Source organism: Sphaerodactylus townsendi, linkage group LG02 (assembly GCF_021028975.2).
Source record: "Sphaerodactylus townsendi isolate TG3544 linkage group LG02, MPM_Stown_v2.3, whole genome shotgun sequence".
Taxonomy (NCBI): Eukaryota; Metazoa; Chordata; class Lepidosauria; order Squamata; family Sphaerodactylidae; genus Sphaerodactylus; species Sphaerodactylus townsendi.
The window spans coordinates 65,536,198-65,556,040 of NC_059426.1; the positions used below are offsets into that span (position 1 = coordinate 65,536,198).

General features: G+C 46.5%; 1 protein-coding gene across 4 annotated transcripts in view; it reads left to right on the top strand.

Moving 5' to 3' along the window:
* Positions 1-1,789: 1,789 nt before the first annotated feature.
* Positions 1,790-19,843, top strand: part of RUFY4 (RUN and FYVE domain containing 4) — a 32,078-nt gene continuing 14,024 nt past the window's right edge. For 2 of the 4 annotated variants that reach the window (XM_048483395.1, XM_048483397.1), the window contains exons 1-8: positions 1,790-1,945; positions 5,822-5,890; positions 7,191-7,254; positions 13,293-13,399; positions 13,981-14,109; positions 15,390-15,496; positions 17,715-17,858; positions 19,412-19,478. In XM_048483395.1, coding sequence (XP_048339352.1) covers positions 7,209-7,254; positions 13,293-13,399; positions 13,981-14,109; positions 15,390-15,496; positions 17,715-17,858; positions 19,412-19,478 — 600 coding nt within the window. In that variant the 5' untranslated portion in view covers positions 1,790-1,945; positions 5,822-5,890; positions 7,191-7,208. Of the gene's footprint in view, positions 1,946-5,821; positions 5,891-6,507; positions 6,591-7,190; positions 7,255-13,292; positions 13,400-13,980; positions 14,110-15,389; positions 15,497-17,714; positions 17,859-19,411; positions 19,479-19,843 lie in introns of those variants that run through there. The other 2 variants (XM_048483396.1, XM_048483398.1) reach the window with 2 other exon arrangements.

The window sequence follows — 19,843 nt, forward strand, 5'->3', positions numbered from 1 at the left end:
TTCTCTTTTGAAAAGATATGGTGCTGTTCCTATCCATGCCCAATAGATGGTGTGCACACATCACAAATGCCTCATACAGTGAGGGTGGGAAGTGCAAGCCCATTTTTAACTCCCTATTTATGTCAAAATGTCTCCACCATGTGTGTGTGTGGGGGGGGGGGGGTAATTTGTCGAATGCAATGTCTTATCAGGTAATTTATGGAAACAATTTTAAGAGTTTCCAGTTTAGAGGAATATTTGCAGTAGATGTTAAAAGCTTGGTTATGATAATGATTTGTAAGTAGCCAGAAGTAAATAAATGGAAAAAAGAGGCAAAGCGTATATTAAAAACACAATCTTTGCAGCAATGCCTTCTTCTAAAAGGAAAGGTTGGGATGGTGATGCAAAAGAAACAAGATTGAAATGAGGCATCAGCTACACCTTAGAGTGTCTTCCTTGTTTATAAAATAAATGACTCTTTTTCCCTTTCAAAAATGCAACCTCCAGGACTGCTTTGGTGAGGAGGAGAGTGGTCTCCTGTTATCTTCTCACCAGAAAAAGCACTCCCAAGTTGTTTTTATCCCCACTGTGGAAAAAAGTGTATTTTATGTTATCTGTCTATTTAGTATGTCATCAGTCATGACAGGCAATGGCTACTAGTATGACATGATTTGTTCAACATGACTATAAGACTTCATTAGTTTTTAAAAGGATCACAAAAAGCATTGAAGCTGGGTGACTGGTTGCTCTCAAGGTGATTTTTAGGAATTGTCTCCACATGCCAGATTAGATTGCTCCCCACAGCCCAGGGGATACAAACCAAAGGGTTCCAAAGGTCATTTTTGTTAGTAAACTGGACATCTGTGATCTGATATTCCCAGTGCTTTATAAAGAAAAATAGCCACCTGGTGGGGGAGGGGAGCTAGTTCTGTTTGGAGAAGAGAGGGGATTTAATCCTTGTCCTCCTCCCTCATACAGTGATTCTGCTGCCACCGTCCCGCCCCCCCCCCCCCCGCTCTCTTTGTCTGTCTTTCACTTTCTAGGACTAGTAACAGTGCTGAAGTCATTGCCAGTTTGGACAGACAGAACTGCACAAATCGGAAGGGTTAAAGTACCGTTCTCCACTCACTGTATCTCTTATATAAACTAGGACCCTGTCCAGCTGCTGTTTACAACTTTTAAAAAATGCTGCGATGTTTGTGGATCTCCTAACATCTCATCTAGTTTGGCACTTATGAACTTAAATTTATGCACCTTTGAAACTACACTGAGCAAGATTGACACATTGGGCCAGAGATGATGAACACATGTAGTGGCCTCATCCTGAGTCAGATAGCAGGTTTATCAAGGTCAGTGTTGTCAATTCTGACAGGTAGCAGCTCTCTTGGATCTCAGAAAGAGGTTTTTCACCTCACCTTCTACCTGCTCCTTTGAAGCCATTTCACCCACTGAACTATGGCCCTGCCCGGCTAGGGATGGGAATGCATGATTCGGAATGTCCCCAGCTTATTTTGTTGTGCTGAGGTGTGTAAACTTTAGTTCCTTATTCAAGCTTCCAGTAAAGTGCTGCTGCTGCTGTGTGAAGAACCAGGAACCAACTTCTGCCTCACCAGCAATCAAAATGTGTCTGAAACTGGGGGAAGGAGGTAAATTCTCACTACATCCTGTAGAAGGCAGGCCCTCATCCCTCAAGTGCTGCTTACCCTCTTAAGAGGAAGAACATCCTCAAGCTCAGCCCCTTTCTCCCTCCGCCCTACCCCCACCAATACATGAGAGTAGCATTTTTCTTCCTCTTGGGGGGAGAGAGAGACACTGCGGCCGTCAAAATCTTATGAGGAAATTATCTTGAGCCAAGCAAGGGGTTTTCCACAGAGATGCTTCCTGTTTTCAGTTTGCAGGAGCTGTTCGGGATGGTGGGAGAGGAGGTGCTTGCCATTTTCATACCACTAGGAGTGAAAGCTTGCAGGTGAGTCTATAAGCAAAGTGTGTGCAGTTTTCTTTTTTTACCCCATGTGCAGATCTTGTTGGTAACCAGAGTGGAAGAATGTGGTATCGGACATACCTAATATGTGTGATCTTTAACCTGTATTTTAACCTGCAAAGAGAAGGCTTGTAGGAAAGTTTTGGACATATATTCTCACCTGCCTTGGATCTTTACAATGACTTCAGTGAAGTGGGCAAGAAACTTCTCCTGAAACTGAGAATCTGTTTAGGCTTTACAGGCTGCTGAATGATTCCACACCCCTCATGCCATTTGTGCATAAGTGTAAAACCAAACCCCAGCCTTTTTTTTTTTTTAAAGTTGGTTGGGAGACTGCCAGACTGCTTGCAAACTGCATGTCATGTAATTACTTAAGAAACTTGGCTAACATGTCACAGAAAGGGCACTGCTTGAATTGAAGTTTGATCAGAAGGAGTCCTCAGTCTCTGGCAGAGATACCAGTAATACTGGGGCATTTTAGAAATGGTCATTTTCTAGCCTTGGGGATATATGATTTGGAGTGGGCTGAAGCTTTGGTGGAGGGCCTTAGGGGAGATTTCCGTAGAGTTGCCAGATCCAGGTTGGGAAATATCTGGACATTTTGGGAGTGCGGCCTGGGGAGGTCAGGGTTTGGGAAAGGAAGAACTTCATCGTAAGGTATAATCCCATAGAGCCCACCATCCAAAGCAGCCATTTCCCCCATGATTTCTGTCACCTGGAGAACAGTTGTAATCCCAGAAGATCTCCAGTCACCACCTGGAGGTTGGCAATCCTAGATTTTTCCACGTGACTGAACATGGTGCTTTGCCTGTGGGAGCAATGACTCCCAGAGGAAAGAGGAAACAGTTTGTGTAAAGTTGTTCATACATCAGTCTCAGCCCAAACTGGAAAAACTGGTGCAGTCCAAGAGTCAGCATTTCCCAGCAGGCAGCCAACATCCGGCTTCTTGTATCAAGTACATGTTACAGTTTTAGGTTACAGAACCATCTCCTGAGCACATTTCAGTTCTGGGCCTTGTTCAAGGTGGGCCTCAAAACTGGGGAAATAGTGCCCAGGCCATATGAAACCAAGCCTCATTCACCTGAGCCCACCCAGCTGCTCCATGCATGCTTGCAGAGCTTTCTGACTGTATCTCATATTCCTTATTCTTGAACATTAAATTTGTTCATAAGGAGAAAGTCAGTGAAGTTGCTGTATGATGTTAGTTCTCTGCATCATGGAGGTTGTAGGCTGGAGGGAAACATGTATACAGGAAAAGGGAGACTGTCAAGATTAGTACAAGGTTGACTGGTAATATATGAGTGAGAACCAAGAACCTCTTGCATGTACAAGGCACAGGGATATATTTAATTCTGCATTTGACTACTGTATGCAAATAAATGTGAGGCCAGGCCAGGCTTGCTCAATGCTGCACTGGTGTTCTTGCTTTTGGGAGGGTAACCCATAGCAGTTATTGTAATGGCTGGGGAGTCACGAGCAAAAGAACATGAATGGGACAATGAGCTGGGGGGCTGGGGAGGGGCAGGTTTTTTCCTTTCCCAGTTCACTTCCACCCTGGCCTCCAGTGGGGGAGGGGGTTAGGATTGCCAGTTCCACATCGGGAAACTCCAGGGGATTTGGGGATGGAACCTGGGGAGGACAGGGACCTCACTGGTGTAAAATGCCATAGAGTCCACCTTCCCAAGTATCCTTTTTCTCCAGGGGAACTGATGTCTGTAGTCTGAAGATAAACTGAAATTCTGGGGGATCCCCAGTCTCACCTGGAGGCTGGCATCTCAACTTCCATATCCGTTGTTGGGCCTGGCTCCTATGCACATGTGAAGTTGCCTCAGTCCCTCACAAATTCCATACAGCCTTGTGAGAGTGTTGTGCAACGCCCAGCTATTCTGGGCCTTTTCTGTAATCTAAATCTGCTTTACTGTGGTGTCTTCAGAAAGACTGTAGCAAAACTGGGGTGGCTGCTTTGTGGATGGATCTTTCCTAGTCCTGCCTCTAATAGCACCTGTTACAGTTGCCCAGAGTGATTACACACTCTACCCCCAGAGGGCTTTTCAGGATGCTTTTAAAAGGGTAGTTGATGAATTGCTATAGCCTTCAATCCCATTCTGACTTTTGAAAAATTAAGAAAAGAGCTCGGGGGAGGTGGGGGAATGGCCACCATGGAGGATTTAGGCCAGAAGCTCCATTGTCATTGGGCTTAATTGATAGCAACACTACGACACAAAACGTCCAGCAGATTGATGCCATTTGAAAGTCACCCTGGTATAGTCACTGCCCCTAGCAGGGTGGCTGCTGTCTGTTCTTTTCCTCAGCAGAGTATGTAGGAGAAGGCTTTTTTCCCTTTTCTATTTGTTTAGATAAATAAATAATGGGACATCAGATATGCCTGAGTTCACAGCTGCCTGAGGTGAGAAACTGCTGAGGAGCACGTCAGCTGTATTGCTTCTCTCTAGGAAGCAAGAAGAAGGTGCTTCTGAGTGATTAGAAAGGGTACAGAAGCAGCCATAGGTTGGTATGGTATGAAAGTTCTCCTCAGAATTCTCCAAGAATCTGGTGACTCTGGCTGAGGATTCCAAACTGCTTATTTGGCAAAATTGGCCTAATGTGGTAGACTTGGTGGAAAATCTGGATGGAAGGACACATAGGAGAAAGGCTTAGCCACTGAGAAACAGCAAGCAGTAGAAAACTGGAAAATGAGGCAGAGTGTACAGCAGGAGTTGTGCAGGAGGTATTATAGCCATGAGGCTTGCATGGGTGGTGGTGCATAGACTGGCTACAGTAAGGGGCTTCTGCTCAGAGGTGGGATGCAGCCTATTTGCACCTATTCGGTAGAACCGGTTACTAAAATGTTCTCAGTTTGGAGAATCGATTATTAATGATAAACTCCATTAGGGACAAGGGGGTAATCTCTGTCCCTGGGTACAACAAATCTCATCAAGTGGGGAATGCAAAATCGCCCCCCAGGCCCCCCTGCAGCCCCCCTGCCCCTATGGCACCCCCCCCCCCACGTGTGTATGAACTGTATGAAATAATACAATACATAGTAATTCTATTTTTTTGTTCATTGGTATAAAGGTTGGGAAAGTATTATAGGCAAAGATTTTTCATTTTCTTTTTTCCCCTGAAATTTATATTGGAAAGAGAGAAGTTTAAACTACTTTTAGATTAAGGATTTTGGATCTCTCCCTCTGTTAGTTTTCTTTCAATAGATAAAGTAGTTATAGGAATCTGAAGGGGAAGTGGAAAGTAGGGAGGGAGGGAAATATGGGAAGGAGAGAGGCAATATAAGATGTTTTAGTGGGAGGAGGTTGAGAGAGATAGAGATAGATTAGATATGTTTGTAATATGTTAACAATTGAAAACAGTTTTTGGTTTCTCTCCTTACTTATGTTATTATTTAAAATCAATCAATACAATTATATAAAAAAGAAATAATACACTACCTTTCGATATATTGCTTTTTTAATACTTTAAACAGTAATTATTTGAATCTAGAGGCGGGGTGAAGAGGAACTGCACCTGGGGCGCACGCGCCCTGCGTCCTTGCCACAGCCCCGCCCAGGAATGCCCCGCCCCTGGAATGCCTGGCCATGCACCCATCGTGCCCCGCCCAGCCCCATTGGTGCTATGCCACTGTTTGAATCCCACCACCATTGGAACCTGTTACTAAATTTTTTGAATCCCACCACTGGGCTACTGTCTACAGCAGGGGTCCCCAGCCATGCTCCCATGGGTGGCATGGTGCCCATTGACACCTTTCCTGGTGCCCACCAAGTGCTTTTAGAAAATGGGTGAGGCCAGGTGGTGCTCTTGCCCAGCAAGGCTTCTGATTGACCACCGAAAATATTTTTGGTTCTGCAGATTTTTAAAGATGTTGACTTTGACAGCGGCTTCCATCACAACACAAGGATCTTCACTGTGTGACTAAAGGTAAGAGGTAAGCTGTGGCAACCATTTTGTGACTGGATACACCTTCTTCAGCAGGCATTTTGTGGCATCTATTTTGTGCTTATGCCCATGCTGTGCCAGGATTTCAAAGGTTCCCAAAGGCTTAAAAAGGTCAGGCATCCTGGTTGACACTTTCAGAAGGCCAGTTGTGAATGAACAGGTATGACAAAATAATACTTGGTGTGATTAGGCAATGGAATGATTGCTCAGAGTCCTGAGGTTTTTCTGGGCCAGACAAATAACCCAGGCTTTTCCATTAATTAAGCTCTAAGTCACGATCTCTTGTTAGTAGCAGCATGATATCCTTCTTCAGATGTCGGATTGGACAAGTGACGTCTTGCTACAAGCAGGGCTGTCTGGAGCCACCCGGGGCTCGTAGAGAAATATTACTTTGAGGACCACATTCTTCCCATGCAGATCTAACCCAAACATTGGTTAAAAACAAATCACATGAGCCCCTGGCATATGGAATTTTGTTTCCCTATTCTCTTGGAAGGTCTTAACCAACCATGGTCAAATACCATTGCCCCTATTTTCTCATAGCAGGAAAAAATCTATGCTCAATCATAGGGGGTGAAGAAGGAGGCCTTTAAAGAACACAATTTTAAAAGGAGGGGAAAGGGGCAGTCATGGCTGTGGGAAGAAAAAAACAGTTACCTGCATTCTCCACTTTAAATGAAAGGTAGGGGGTGTGTGGGGGTGTGGGGGTGTGTACACTCCATTGCTTGTTTCAGGGCAGGAAACTCTTCTAAATAATTTATTTACACATTTTAATTTTAAAAAACTTAACATGACTGAGGCACATGTTCAATCTGTCCTTCCTGAATTTGTCTAATCCCCTTTTAAAGCTAATTACAGCCATCTTCAGATATTTTATCCCCATGCCTGCATGGGAGGTATGTTAGGATTTCACCTCTGGCCTCACACCACCGCCCCTGAGCAGGACACTAACACCACAGCCTCACACTCTGGTGCTTTCTTGAGATTCTATATCACCTTCCCAGGAGGCTGCCTAAGTACTCTAGCTTCACTGGGCAATTCTGGCGGCCCTAGAGGAACAAAAAGGCTGTAGGGGAGTGTAGCTACTTTGCCACTTCTCATGTTATCTATGGGGAGAAGTTCAAAATCCCCTGCTTCATTGGTGCATGTGTGTGTTCATGTGTGATGAAGTGATTTACAATCCCATGTCAGATAAGCAAACAGACCAAACCCACAGCAACAAAGGCAATACAGTGAGTGACATATATCCCATTTCTTTAATGAATGCTAATTTCCTTCACAGGGAAACTGAGGCAGCACTATGGCAACTGACAGAGAACTTCTTCGTGTAATCCAGGACTTAAAGAGTAAGTGTACAGAGGACCTCTCTGGCCTCTCTCCTTTCCGTAGAGTTGAGTAATCTTATAGCTATGGATGGCATTAAGTTGTACTTTGAGGGTGGGCATACTTCTAAAGAATCTACTTTGTCCATGATATAGCTATTTTCAGCTTTTCTAGCATGCTTTACAAATCACTACTGATAACAGCAGAGTAGACTAATTCCCTGTCCTTCCTCTACCCTTAATCCCAGCCTCATTTCCAGATAGAGAAAGTACCTTATGCTGAATCAGCTCAGAGGTCTGCCTAGTTGAGTACTGTCCATTTAGTACTGTTCTGGAGCACTCCAGGGTTCAAATCTCCAAGGTTGCAGCCAGTTACCTTTCCCAACCATGTTACTTGAGATCCCTTCACTAGACATACCAGAGACAGAACCTGGCACAATTTACATGGAAAGTATTAGACTGCCACTGAGGCGTGGCTCCTTTAGAGTGGGTAGCATTATTCACTATAGGTTTGAAGTCAGGTGTCAAGTGGTTTAATCTTGGTGAGGTTGATGAAAACAGTGGTGCCTCCAGCCCAGTAGCCTCTGTAACAGGAGGGATGACCAATAGGCAAAAAAAAAAGGAAAAGAGTAACATTCAAATACAACCCCCAGACCCTCTAATCATCAATAACCAAACACAAGAAGAAGTTAAAGTAGAAGTAAGGTTTAATTCAACAAAGAGGGGTGGGGAATCAAAGCAGGACACACAAAAATAAAATTCAAACTTAGAAAACATGACTCAAAGCTGGAACCAAAGGAGTGATTGGAGTCTCTATGAGGCCTTCTGCAAGTCTCCAAGATACCTGTTGCGGGTTTTGTGATTGTGATTGCACCCCTCTTTGCAACTCCTTAAGGTAGAGAAAAGTGGAGAATAAAATCAACTCTTCCGTCAGCTGCAGCTTGACTTGGCTGGAAGTGATGGTGGTGGTGATGCTGCTCTTTAAGCTTTTGGAGTTGCTTTGGACAGAGGCGTACTGACCTAGGGACATGGGGATACCCATGTCCCCGGGCGCATGCCTTTCAGTCATGTGAGGGGACACTGCAGGGCCCTCCAAATGACCAAATACATGCGCCTGCAGCCAGCGCCCCACCCCGCTCCCTGCCGGCTTCTGCCTCCTGCTTCTGCAGGAGCCGGCCTCCAGGGAGGCGTGGGGGAGCTCTGTTCCACCACCCTGCCTCCAAGAGCCATTAAGTTTCCCACTCCCGCCCGCTTAAACCCAAACCCCCCCTCCCATGCACCCGCCCCTCCCTCCCTCCCTCCCTCCCTCCCTCCCTCCCTCCAGCTCCCTCCCTCCCTCCAGCTCCCCCTGGCTCCCTGTAGCCTAACTGCTGCTCTCCCAGAGTTTGGGGAGAGCAGTTGCCAGGCCGCCAGCGACATGCTTTTAAAAGCACTGAGGGCAGGGGGTGGGGCTTAGTGGTTGGGGTCTGGCGGGTGGGGCTGGCAACTGCTCTCTCTAGGCTCTGGGGGAGAGCAGCAACTGGGCTACAGGGAGCCCAGTGGGGGGTAGGGCTTGAGGGCCGGGCCCCACCCCTGAACCCTGCCCCCAAGCCCCACCCCAAGCCTCTGTGCTTTTAAAAGCACGTAGCTGGAGGCCGACAATTGCTCTCCCTAGGCTCTGGGGAAAGCAGCAGCCGGGCTGCAGGGAGCCTGTGGGGGCAGGGATTTGGGGCAGGACCCCCCTTGAGCCTGAGTGTGTGTGGGGAGGGAGTGCCCTGAGACAGAGTTGTCTCTGGGCGCCATTTTCCATCCGTACGCCTCTGGCTGCAGATCTCCTGATGCTGCAGCTCTGTTGAGGCTCCTTCTCACATTACTTTGTTCTGTGGCCCATGACCCTGGTGGCTTCTGTCTCCCTTTTTTCCCTTGAGAATTCGCTCCTTTTTTTTCTCTCAGAACTTTCTCCCACCCCCACCAAATCAGGAACAAAATACCTTCCCCCCCCCCTAATAAAGGGCCAAACCCACAGAGTTATCAAAGAAGCTTAGCTGCATAAGCGTCATTTATACATAGGTATTAATGATGCTTAAGCAGCTAAGCTTCTTTTGTTGCATTAGCAGGAGTCATAGACCAAATGCTATATTTCTCCACTTTGTCAGCCATTATCAAAAAGTCCTGGATTGCAGCATATTATAGTAACAAATCTGAGGACAGCTAGTGTGCAGGACTTTCAGTGCCCTCCTAAGCAGAATTACACCTTTCTAATTAAGTCTATGACCTTAGAATAGTGTGACTCTGCTTAGGATGGCATTGTCAGATTGGAGGAACCCAGCGTCAAATTTTCTGCTTAACAATCTCACTGGATGACTTCAGACTAATCATTCTCTCTTCCTCAACCTAACCTGCCTCATAGAATTATTGTAAGGGTAAAAAATCACTTCCCTGGTCTCCTTGGAGAAAGGGAGATAATCATATAACAGCAACAATAGGACTGTCAACCATCTGCATTTTAACTAGCTGATCAAATGCATGCCTAGAATACATTATGTGAGTTAAGGAGGATTGCATAAGTTGCATCCTGTACTTAATCCCACTCTTAATAATGCAGCGTGCAGAAATTTTAGAATTTCTTCAAGAATGGGAGGCAGAGAGCAAAAATGGGGTCCCCATGGGGTTTTCAAGCTAAGAGACTTTCGGAGGTGGTTTGCCATTGGTGGTTTGCCTCCACATCATGATCCTGGTATTTCTTGGAAATCTTCCCTCCAGGATTGAGGCTGCAAGTGTGTGACTGGCCCAATGTCACCCTGCAAGTTTCCATGGCAGAGAGGGGAATCAAAGCTGGGCTTCCCAGAACTTAGTTTGATACTTTAGCCTTTACACCATGCTACCTCTCTAGAAGGACAGGCAGCCCAATGCAGATGGGGAGGGGGTAAATATGCTGCGGGAGCAGCAGAGGACTATGCTAATACGCTTGCCCCCTCCATCAGTAAAAAGGGCAAGGGGTAGCTGACAAAAGGAGCTCCCAGGGCTGACTGTTTACTGGCCCCGCCCCCGGACCATGTGGAATTTGAGTGTGGGACCAGCCACCTCACCCTGATCTCAATGTGGAGTTCGGAGCAGCTCATTTGCTGCTGGCCTCAGCTGGCCAGGTCTGGCTTCCAGCCTGCAGTTTAAAGCTGGCCTCAAGCCTAGCTGCAGTTTAAAGCTGGCCTCATCAAAAGGCGCCATTTCAAAAGATGCCAGGAATTACGCGCGCTGAGGGGGCGCGAGAGAGGCAGCGTTGGGCGGCTGCATTCTCGCCGCCCCTGAAGTGGGGAGTGCAGCTGGACCCCGCGCTACTTGAGGAGAGTAGCGTGGGGCTTAAGGTAAGTGGGGAAAGGGCCTTTGTGGAGAGAGGATGCTTGGGGCAATTTTGTCAACAGCCTGGGTCATTTCCCTGTTCCAGAGAGCAGTCAGGGTCTCCACAAAATCTTGGCAGCCTAAATGGGGAAATCTCCAAGCATCAATGGGAAAGCATCAGGATCCATTAGACTCCTGGGGTGGATCATCTTAATGGGTCAACCACCCCAGTGAAGGAAGGAGAAAAAAAATAAGTCTGAACTATATCAGGTAATGATATGGAAGTAAAAAAGTACGTTTTAATTCCCCAAACTCCAGATCACTCTCACCATCAGTGAAACAGACCAGATATAATGTGTGCCCTTCTAAATGTGTGGGACCAGTAATTACTTAACAGACTCATGATGATCATGGAGGCCATGAAATCCTGAGCCACTCCTAACATCCTGACATCATCATGGATGTCAACTAGTAGTCTTGGGTCCTCCATCAAAATGTCCAAGACCAGTTCACCCGACTCAGGAAGACAGACGACTGGGCAGCAGGGTGAGTGGTACACCAGCAGAATCAGTATCTGCAGGAGCACACATCCATAAGTTGCAGATTGTTGGAGGAGGCACCTTGATAGATGGAAAGAATCAAAAAGACCTCCATGGCCCCAGCTTCCTGTCCCCCCAGCCTTGCCTGTTGCTGTACAGAGTAATAAGGAGGGCCCTGTCAGAGTTACACATAAACAAGCAAACCTGTCTTTCTGGTTGTATGTCGCAAAGCTAGAAAAAAAAAAAAAGAAACCCTTCAAATTGCCAAGAGGAAAGTACAAAAGCACTGAAGGGTAGAAAATGTGGGTGGAATAAACATTCAATTGGATCATTTTGAGCCTACTAATTCATAAATGTATTCCAACAATATATACAATAAAGATTACAAAACCATTAATCACAATTAGTATAAGAGTGCACTATATGTTTGTTGACAGTGGAGAAAGAATTAAATGTATGACAGATACTAGACCAGACCTTGGCATTATACGGCCCGCGGGCTGTATCCGGCCCGCCAGATGACCCTGACCGGCCCCCCTGTCTTGCTGGGGAGCACAGGCGTTTTTGCCTAGGGACAGTACCTCTTGTCCCCAGGCGCATCCATTTTGGTCACGTGGGGGGCACCAAAACATCCCTGCACACAAGCTGATTCAGTAGGCCTTAGCAAGCCTGGCACTGAGGCCGCGACTGTTGCCAGTGCCTGTTGTAGCCCCGCCCACTCTGTACGGTGGCCTGGAGTGTCCAGGGGGCGGGGGAGAAATCCCACTGTGCTCCCAGGAGCAGGACTGGGGCGCTCCGCCTCCCCTCCCTCTGACCCAGTGTGCCTTATTCTCCCTTACTCACAAGCCTTCTCAGCAGACTGGCTCTGATAGGCACAGGAGAAGGTTCCGATAGGCACAGGAGAAGGGAAGCTGAGCTGGATCCCAGCAGCAACAGAACTGATGATGATGCTGGCATTTGTTTGGTAAACCTTCAGATGGGGGTGATTTGTGAGAGATTTATATGCTTAAAAGTAAATTTCCCCTTGCACTGGCTTGGAGCTGTTTCTCAGGCCAACCTACCTCACAGGGTTGGTGTAAGGACAAAATTAGGAAAGAGAGTTGGTGGGGAGAGAGCCATGTATGTTTTGCTGGGGGTGGGGGGTGTTTTGTGCAGTGGTGCAAAAAATCATTGTTTGGTCGTGGTGGGGAAGGGTGGCCGCCCATACGGGGTGGGGGGGGCCTCCAAATTCAGGTTTTGTCCCGGGCTCCAGTTTGCCTAGATACACCTGTGGTGGGGAGTGAGAGCCTTTGAAAGCCCCGCAGAAGCTGGTTGCCTTGGCTGCGGCTTCTGCGGGGCTTTCGCCTAAACTCCTGCCTACTGGCGAGGTGTCTTTGAAAGCCCGCAGAAGTCGGTTGCCTTGGCTGCGGCTTCTGTGGGAGCTTTCAAAACCACCTCGCCCCCGGCTTGCTGGGGCGAGGCGAAACCTTTGAAAGCCCCAGAAGCTGGTTGCCTTGGCTGCCCGGCTTCTGCTGGGCTCAAAACCACCTCGCCCCTGGCTTGCTGAGGGGCGAGGCGCTGAAAGCCCGCGCAGAAGCGGTTGCCTTGGCTGCTGGCTTCTGCGGGGCTTTCAAGTTCACCTCGCCCTGGCTTGCTGGGGAGCGAGGCGCCTTTGAAAGCCCCGCAGAAGCTGGTTGCCTTGGCTGCCGGCTTCTGCGGGGCTTTCAAAAGCGCCTCGCGCCCCTGCCTTGCTGGGCAGAAGCCGGTTGCCTTGGCTGCCGGCTTCTGTGGGCTTTCAAAACCACCTCGCCCCCCCTGCGTTTTGGCCTGGCCCTCCACAATATTTTCTGTTTCTTATGCGGCCCCATGGAAAAAATAATTGCCCACCCCTGTACTAGACTCTGTTTGTTTATGAAGGCACTGGGGACATGTTCCACCGTCTCCTATCCCATCCTTCTTAAGGACATTCCTCTCCTCCCTGTTCCCTATTGAAGGCAAACATGTTCATTAGTCATGTTGTAGTGACTGGGATGGAATTCTCCTTGTGCCTGATCAGTCTAACAAACAATGGCATTATATCCCACTGAGATCTCTTTCCAAACCCTGAACTTCCCAGGTTCCAACTTTAAATCTACAAGAATTTCTCAACCTGGAACGGACAACCTGTGGTAAACTATGGCAGAGATGTTCCATGCCATTGCAATTAATGATATTATTTTCTTTATCTAGGTGCAGTCACTGATTTAAACAAGAACTATCGAGAACAGGGACTACCAGTGACAGATGGTACTTGGGAGCTACATCAGTTCTGTGCCCAGCTGGAGTTCCTGCTGCAGGTAGGGTAGCTAAAGATTGATCCAGGGTAGTTAAAGACTGACCCAAGACCTTGGTTTTCAGTGTAGTCCCTAAGGGGTGTATTTACCTGTCATAGTACATCCCAAATGGCAAAACTTGGCACGTCCGTGATGATTTTGTAACAAAGCTTCCTTCATTTTTGAGCTCCTCTCTTGTATGGCTGAGAAGGCCGGATGCTACACAGGTATGTGTCTTTTGACCTTTGTTATAAGTGATTCAGATCCTGAAGTGAGGGTAATAGAGTTCAATCATTAGATGGAGTGCTGCAGGAAATAGTTGGAATTCCTCCATAGGAAGGAAAGCTGCTCTGTGTGCCCTCAAAGGGTCTGTTGCTTTTTAATAACTCACTAAATATTTCTGGACTTGGGCCTGGCGTTGAAAATAGGTTTCAAAACTGTGACCCCTGGCTTGAATTACTCTGTAAATTAGCATATGCCTGTCTGTTCTTATAACCCAGACACCAAATCACTGATAGCTGATGCTCCTGCGTTTTCTTTTTATAAGCCCAGGTTGCTTTTAATTCCTTCCCCTACATGTTTTTTTTTTCTTCCATGTGATTTAGTATGATCTGAAAGAGAAGAAAAGCCTCTTTGGGCAGAGGAAGGATTATTGGGACTTTCTATGCTGGGTCCTGACAAAGTTGCATGGTGGTGTACATGCAGGGGTGCAACACATCACCTCCCTTGACAAGGTAAAATAGGTTTGTATTATCACTGAGCACAGTGTGGAATATGGTACAGATTTAGGGAAGTGCTGTACTGTTGCAAAAATTATGTTTGTATCAACAAGAAAGGTAGCTCTGAGGCACACATACTTAATATACAGGAGTTCATGTTGTGTGTGTTATACATATATATTGGCAGAGTAGGACAGAAGAGACAGATTCTCGATTGCTTTCTTTCAAATGAGTTTACTAACTATAAGGGAGATAAAATCCCCAAAGCCTTTTCAGGTTGGGAAAACCGCGTGGAGGGATTCAAGCCCTCTCTTCCCATTCACATCAGTTGTGATCTGATTTGGGGGCCCCACATCTCAGAACTTTGGTTTCAACAGGGAACTTGCAGCACACATCTGCTTGACAGTACCTGTGGCAGACCTATAAATGTTATAATGTGTAGTTAGACCTAGTCTAGTCTCTTATATTTTTTGGTCTGTGAGGTGAGGCTGCCAGTTCTCCAGCTCCCACCAAACACTTTCTTCACTGAAACATTTCCTTGAGGGTATAATTGGATGTTATTCAGCCTTTATCCCCTTCGTCATTGAGGGTCAGCCTTTTTGTGAGTGAGGCAGACTGCCTCGGGCAGTGAATTGGAGAGGGTGGGAGGCATTAAAAGACTTCAATTTGTCTAGCTCATTCTAATATTTTATGCTGCAGCAAAGATCACTGCTTAAATTTTCTGTCTTAGATCAGAAATGTCATGAGCTGACTCTGACATAGTCAAGCATTCCCTTTTCCCAGGCCTTCTCCTCTGATACTTCTTGGCTTGACTGTACAGGAAAAGTTGATCATTATTCATTTCCAGTTAGAAGGAGCTGGCAATTTTCAACACAGGTCTCCAGTGCCTTTTCCTGCTGTATATAAGAGCATACCCATAGCTTCTCCCAGCAGAAAGCAGTGGGAAAGAATTGAACTTCTTCCTTTTGTATGGCTAAATAAAGGACAGGGTTTCTATCCTGTGAGTCAGGCCATCACAGCCCCATGAGAAGGCAGCCCTATGACCAAGGGAAACATGATCTTATTTGAGAACTGTGAGAAACAGAGGGGTGGCTTGCAAATAGGGTAGGGCAGAGCTAATGATGAATTCCTCCATTGGCAGCAAGTTGGAACCAAGAGATGGGAAGAAGCTAAACTGAAATGTTCCACTATGACAGGTGAATTGGAGATGGAGGTAAATAAGGAGTTTTACAGCACATAAAGCAATTGTAGAGGCCTTTTTGCCTTTCAAAGTGTAAATCTTTTTATCTTGGTAGCTGAAAACAGCCGTGGGGAAGGGCCGTGCATTCATTCGCTATTGCCTGGTCCATCAGCAGCTGGCTGAGACATTGCAGCTTTGCTTCTTGGAGCCAAAGGTCACCAGGTAAAGTAGAGGGGAGGGAAAGGAAGTAGTGTAGCTGAAGGAGACTGATTCCCAACTGAGAAATTAAGCCGGGTACACCCCAGTTTCAAAAGAAACAGCACCTTTTAATTGCGGTTTCTCCCTCCCTACTGCAGCGTGTGTCTAGTGAAGACTTCGATGTCTATCATGGTTTCAAGCAATGTAACACTCCCCACAAACATGTGATCTGCTCGGTGGGTCTATTCTTCCTCGCCCTGATTGGCTGTTGGGGCGGGGCGGGGCCCTTTAAGGTTTTTTTGTGTGCAACTACATAGCTGTGTAGATGCGTACATAGAATTTCCCTGCCTCTGCATTTGAGCAGGTTTCTTCTGATTGGCTGTTGAGTTGGAGCAGGAACACTACTCCGCCCTCGACTGAAAATTCATGTTATTCTTATTCTCGTTTTAACGTTCGAACGTAGCCACGCATAAACAATTTTATCAAAATAATTGTGCCGTAGCTCCATATTTACGTTTCTTTGTAGCCACGCCCAGCACACACAAAAAAGGCTGTGTGTGCTATGCGCACAGCCCACGGCACTCTGATTGGCTGGAAGGTTCGAAGGGTGGGAACAATAAGCCGCGTCTGTCCCCTGTTTCTCCCCACCAAACTGGCTAAGGCGCGTAATTCGAAAAAGGTGCACTTCAATGCAGGTTAAAAAAAAAACACTTTGTAAGGGCGGGGGGGGTGCACGCCAGAAGCGGGATGAAGCTGTGTTCGGCACTTAAGCCGTGGGGAGTCCATGCCCAAACTGTGATTTTTGCCATGAGTATCATGGGATAATTTGCCCGTGAGGAATCAACCTAAGCCAGAGAAGGCTGATCGTCTAGAATCGTGACACAAAGTAGAACAGTGAAAAAAACTTGGAGAAATCCATCATCCTAAGCAGTGAGAAGGTCAAGTCGTGGGTCCATCCAGAAGCGATGGCAATAGAGCACCAATGCTTGCTCTCTGATACTAGAATTGGGGAGTGGAGGCAGAAGAAAGCACATCCACTGAGCAAAAAGACAAACCATGGGCTATTCTGAAACTGAGGGCCCCAAACTAAATGAGACAGCGTCCTTGTGTCCATCTCAGGGATGATGCTGTCATTTTAAAGTGCTTTTAAAATGCTATGAAGGCCTAAATTCAACTTAGCCTGCAACAGAGTGAGCTTTTCCCCACCCCACACCATTCTTTTCTTCCCCACGCACCATTCCAAGTGCCAAAACAGACATGGAAGAATTAGAACTAATAAAAGGAAACACTTCTTCATGCAACGTGTGATTGGTGTTTGGAATATGCTGCCACAGGAGGTGGTGATGGCCACTAACCTGGATAGCTTTAAAAGGGGCTTGGACAGATTTATGGAGGAGAAGTCAATTTATGGCTACCAATCTTGATCCTCTTTGATCTGAGATTGCAAATGCCTTAACAGTCCAGGTGCTCGGGAGCAACAGCCGCAGAAGGCCATTGCTTTCACATCCTACATGTGAACTCCCAAAGGCACCTGGTGGGCCACTGCGAGTAGCAGAGAGCTGGACTAGATGGACTCTGGTCTGATCCAGCTGGCTTGTTCTTATGTTCTTATGTTCTTAAAATGCAGAAAGGGGCAACAGCCTCTCCACCTCCTGAGCTGTAGGTCCCCGTGGCATTTTAAAATCACTTTAAAATGGCAATGGTGTCCCCATGGTGGGCAGAAAGATGCTATCATGTCTAGGCCATGAGCTAGGAGGTATTAGATCATTTCCTAGTATAGTGCCAAGAGCTTGGTTGTGTCAGAGACAAGGGGAACTATTCTGAAAAACCACTCAAACCATTCAGATATTCTTGTAACCTTTTTAAAAATCCTCTTCCCCACTCCCTCCCCCCACCCCACTTCAGTTCTGAAGTCTTCCAGCCTAGGGCTGCCAACTTACCCTTCCTGCCTGTCTCTGTAGCCTTTTGACGGGGTAGCGGCCTTTTCCTGGAACTTCCTTGCCTTGGACTTCCTTGGACTACCCACCTAACACATAAGGGGGGTTGTGGTACTGCTGCTCCTGTCATCTGTAGGATGGTGTTTTCACTGCAAGGAGGAGAGTAGAGGTACATAGTGAATTAGCACATCAATATCCCTGTACCTTCAGTTTCCCAGCAAGGCAGGACGCCCTAGTCAGTAACATCTATGGATCTACCCAGTTTTTGCATCCCTTCCATTTAGCATCCATTTTGCTTGTTGCAGTGAGTGGTACTATGTACGCAGCCCATTCCTGAACCAAGAGCTGTGGCTGGACTTATTGGGCTCTCTCTATGAGCTAGATGGCATTACTTTCCATTTGGCACTCTGCAGAGCAGACCTGGATGCATCATGGCCTGTAGTCTTAGGGTAAGTATCAGGAGACAAAACTTTTCCCAGATCTGGGGAAGGTTGGTTTAAATTATAGCCTCTCCATCCACACATTTTTGAGAACAGCGTGGACCAAGGGTTGCTACAGATTTTGCATATTGTTTCTATGTACCATAGGGCTGTACCATAGGGCTGCTACCAAAAATACATTCTGTGTAAACATATGAACCTGCCTTATACTGAAACAGTCCACAGGTTTATCAAGGTCCATATTATCTAATCCAACTGGCAGTGGCTCTCTGGTTGAGTTGCCAGAGGGTTGGTAAACAGAGGGAGGGTGTGTGCGTGCGTGCGTGCGTGTGTGTGTGTGTGTTTGGAGCACCCAAACTTAGTAAATCCCCCCTCCCATTTTCCTAAGAAGTTGTGAAAGGCAGAAAAACAGTTCCTAGAGCTTAGGCGCCTCAAGGTCGGTGGCAGATAGTAACAGAGAGCCACCTGGCTTCCTGCCCCATGAGAGAACAGATGCAAGAGGGCCAGGTGAAGCCTAGTTATCTACAAAGCATGTGAAGCTGTAAAGTAAGGATCAAGGAAAGAACGTCCCAAATGGCGAGGGTTACATATCTCTTTTAGCAGCATTGGTTTGTTGTTTAAAATGGTTACAATGATTAAGGAATGCATCTCCATCACATAGATACTATCACCCTGACATTGTGTCATCATCAGTGTTACTATATCATTTCTGGGTACAACCTGGAAGTGACCGTTGGTAGTTCTAGATAAAACCATAGAGTTTCCAGATATTCCAAGGGCTACCCATTGTCCCTTTTGGATGGCATCTAGAAGTAAATTACTAGACTAGAGGCATGTGTCATTTTTTTAAAAAAACATCGCAATTGTGACAGTCAGCAGTAGGTCTCGCACCACAGTGGCAGTGGGAACTCTGCTCTCCAGTACCTCATGTGGTGGTCTTTCACAGCACCTATTACAGGATCTTTTTTTAACTGGCAGTTTCAGGGATTGAACCTGGAACCTTCTGCATTCAAAGCAGATGCTGTACCACTAAGCTACAGTTCCACTGCCTTTGTAAATCATCCATCTTGGAAACTTGTAACATAACTAGAGTTCTTTAGCTTAAGGCACAGTAAGCCTCTGTTCTTAGTAAGCACACTGAAGCTCACCTCTCTTCCCTTTCCTCCCCCACTCCCGCACTGTTCTTTCTTCCTCCCCATTTGTCCCCTTTCAGCGTGTTGGCTGATCTGTGTACCATCTCTGCAAGCTATTTCTGTAAGCCTCTGTATCCACCTCATCTCTGTGGGCCATTTGATACACATCATCATCCCATCTCCTCTAGCCTTCTCTTTCCTTTTATACCTCTCCTTAATTGCCTCCTAACAGTAAGATCTTTTTTCCTCCCCTTCTTTTTTCCTAGGGGTTTTTTCTTGTCTAGGTATCTACATCTGTTTCCATGTGAACTGAATCAAAATAAATTGTCCTGTGACATCCACAAGGAGCTCATAAAATAAATAAAAGGCCAATGAAATATAAGTGTCACCGGCATCCCTTACATATCCATAACTTTTGTCTCTTTTTAGGGTTTTACCACAATACCCCAAGGAAGCTGCTGCACAAAGGCAGGTGCAGAAGACACATACCTCCCAGGTACATAATCCTCGTTTTTTGTCTCGCCTACACCCTCTTCACAGAAAGATACTTTCCCTTTACCCTCAATGGTTTGAAATTACCAGTGTATTCTGAGATTTCCTTTCCATTGGTTAAAATGAGTCTGAAGCTTAAGCCCCATTGCACAACCACCACAGGACTGGGAGGAGGGCTGTGGTTTTACAATCTTCACCTCTGTGGATTCCCTCTTGAAATGGTTGCTGCCTCTCTTAATCTACATCTGTAAATAAGTGACTCCCGGTTCCCATGAGATGATTGGGGAAGAACAGAACCTTGACTGTGATGGATAGTAGCTTCTGACCTGACATAAACCTGCTCAAAAATAGTATTCCAAGCCTATTGGC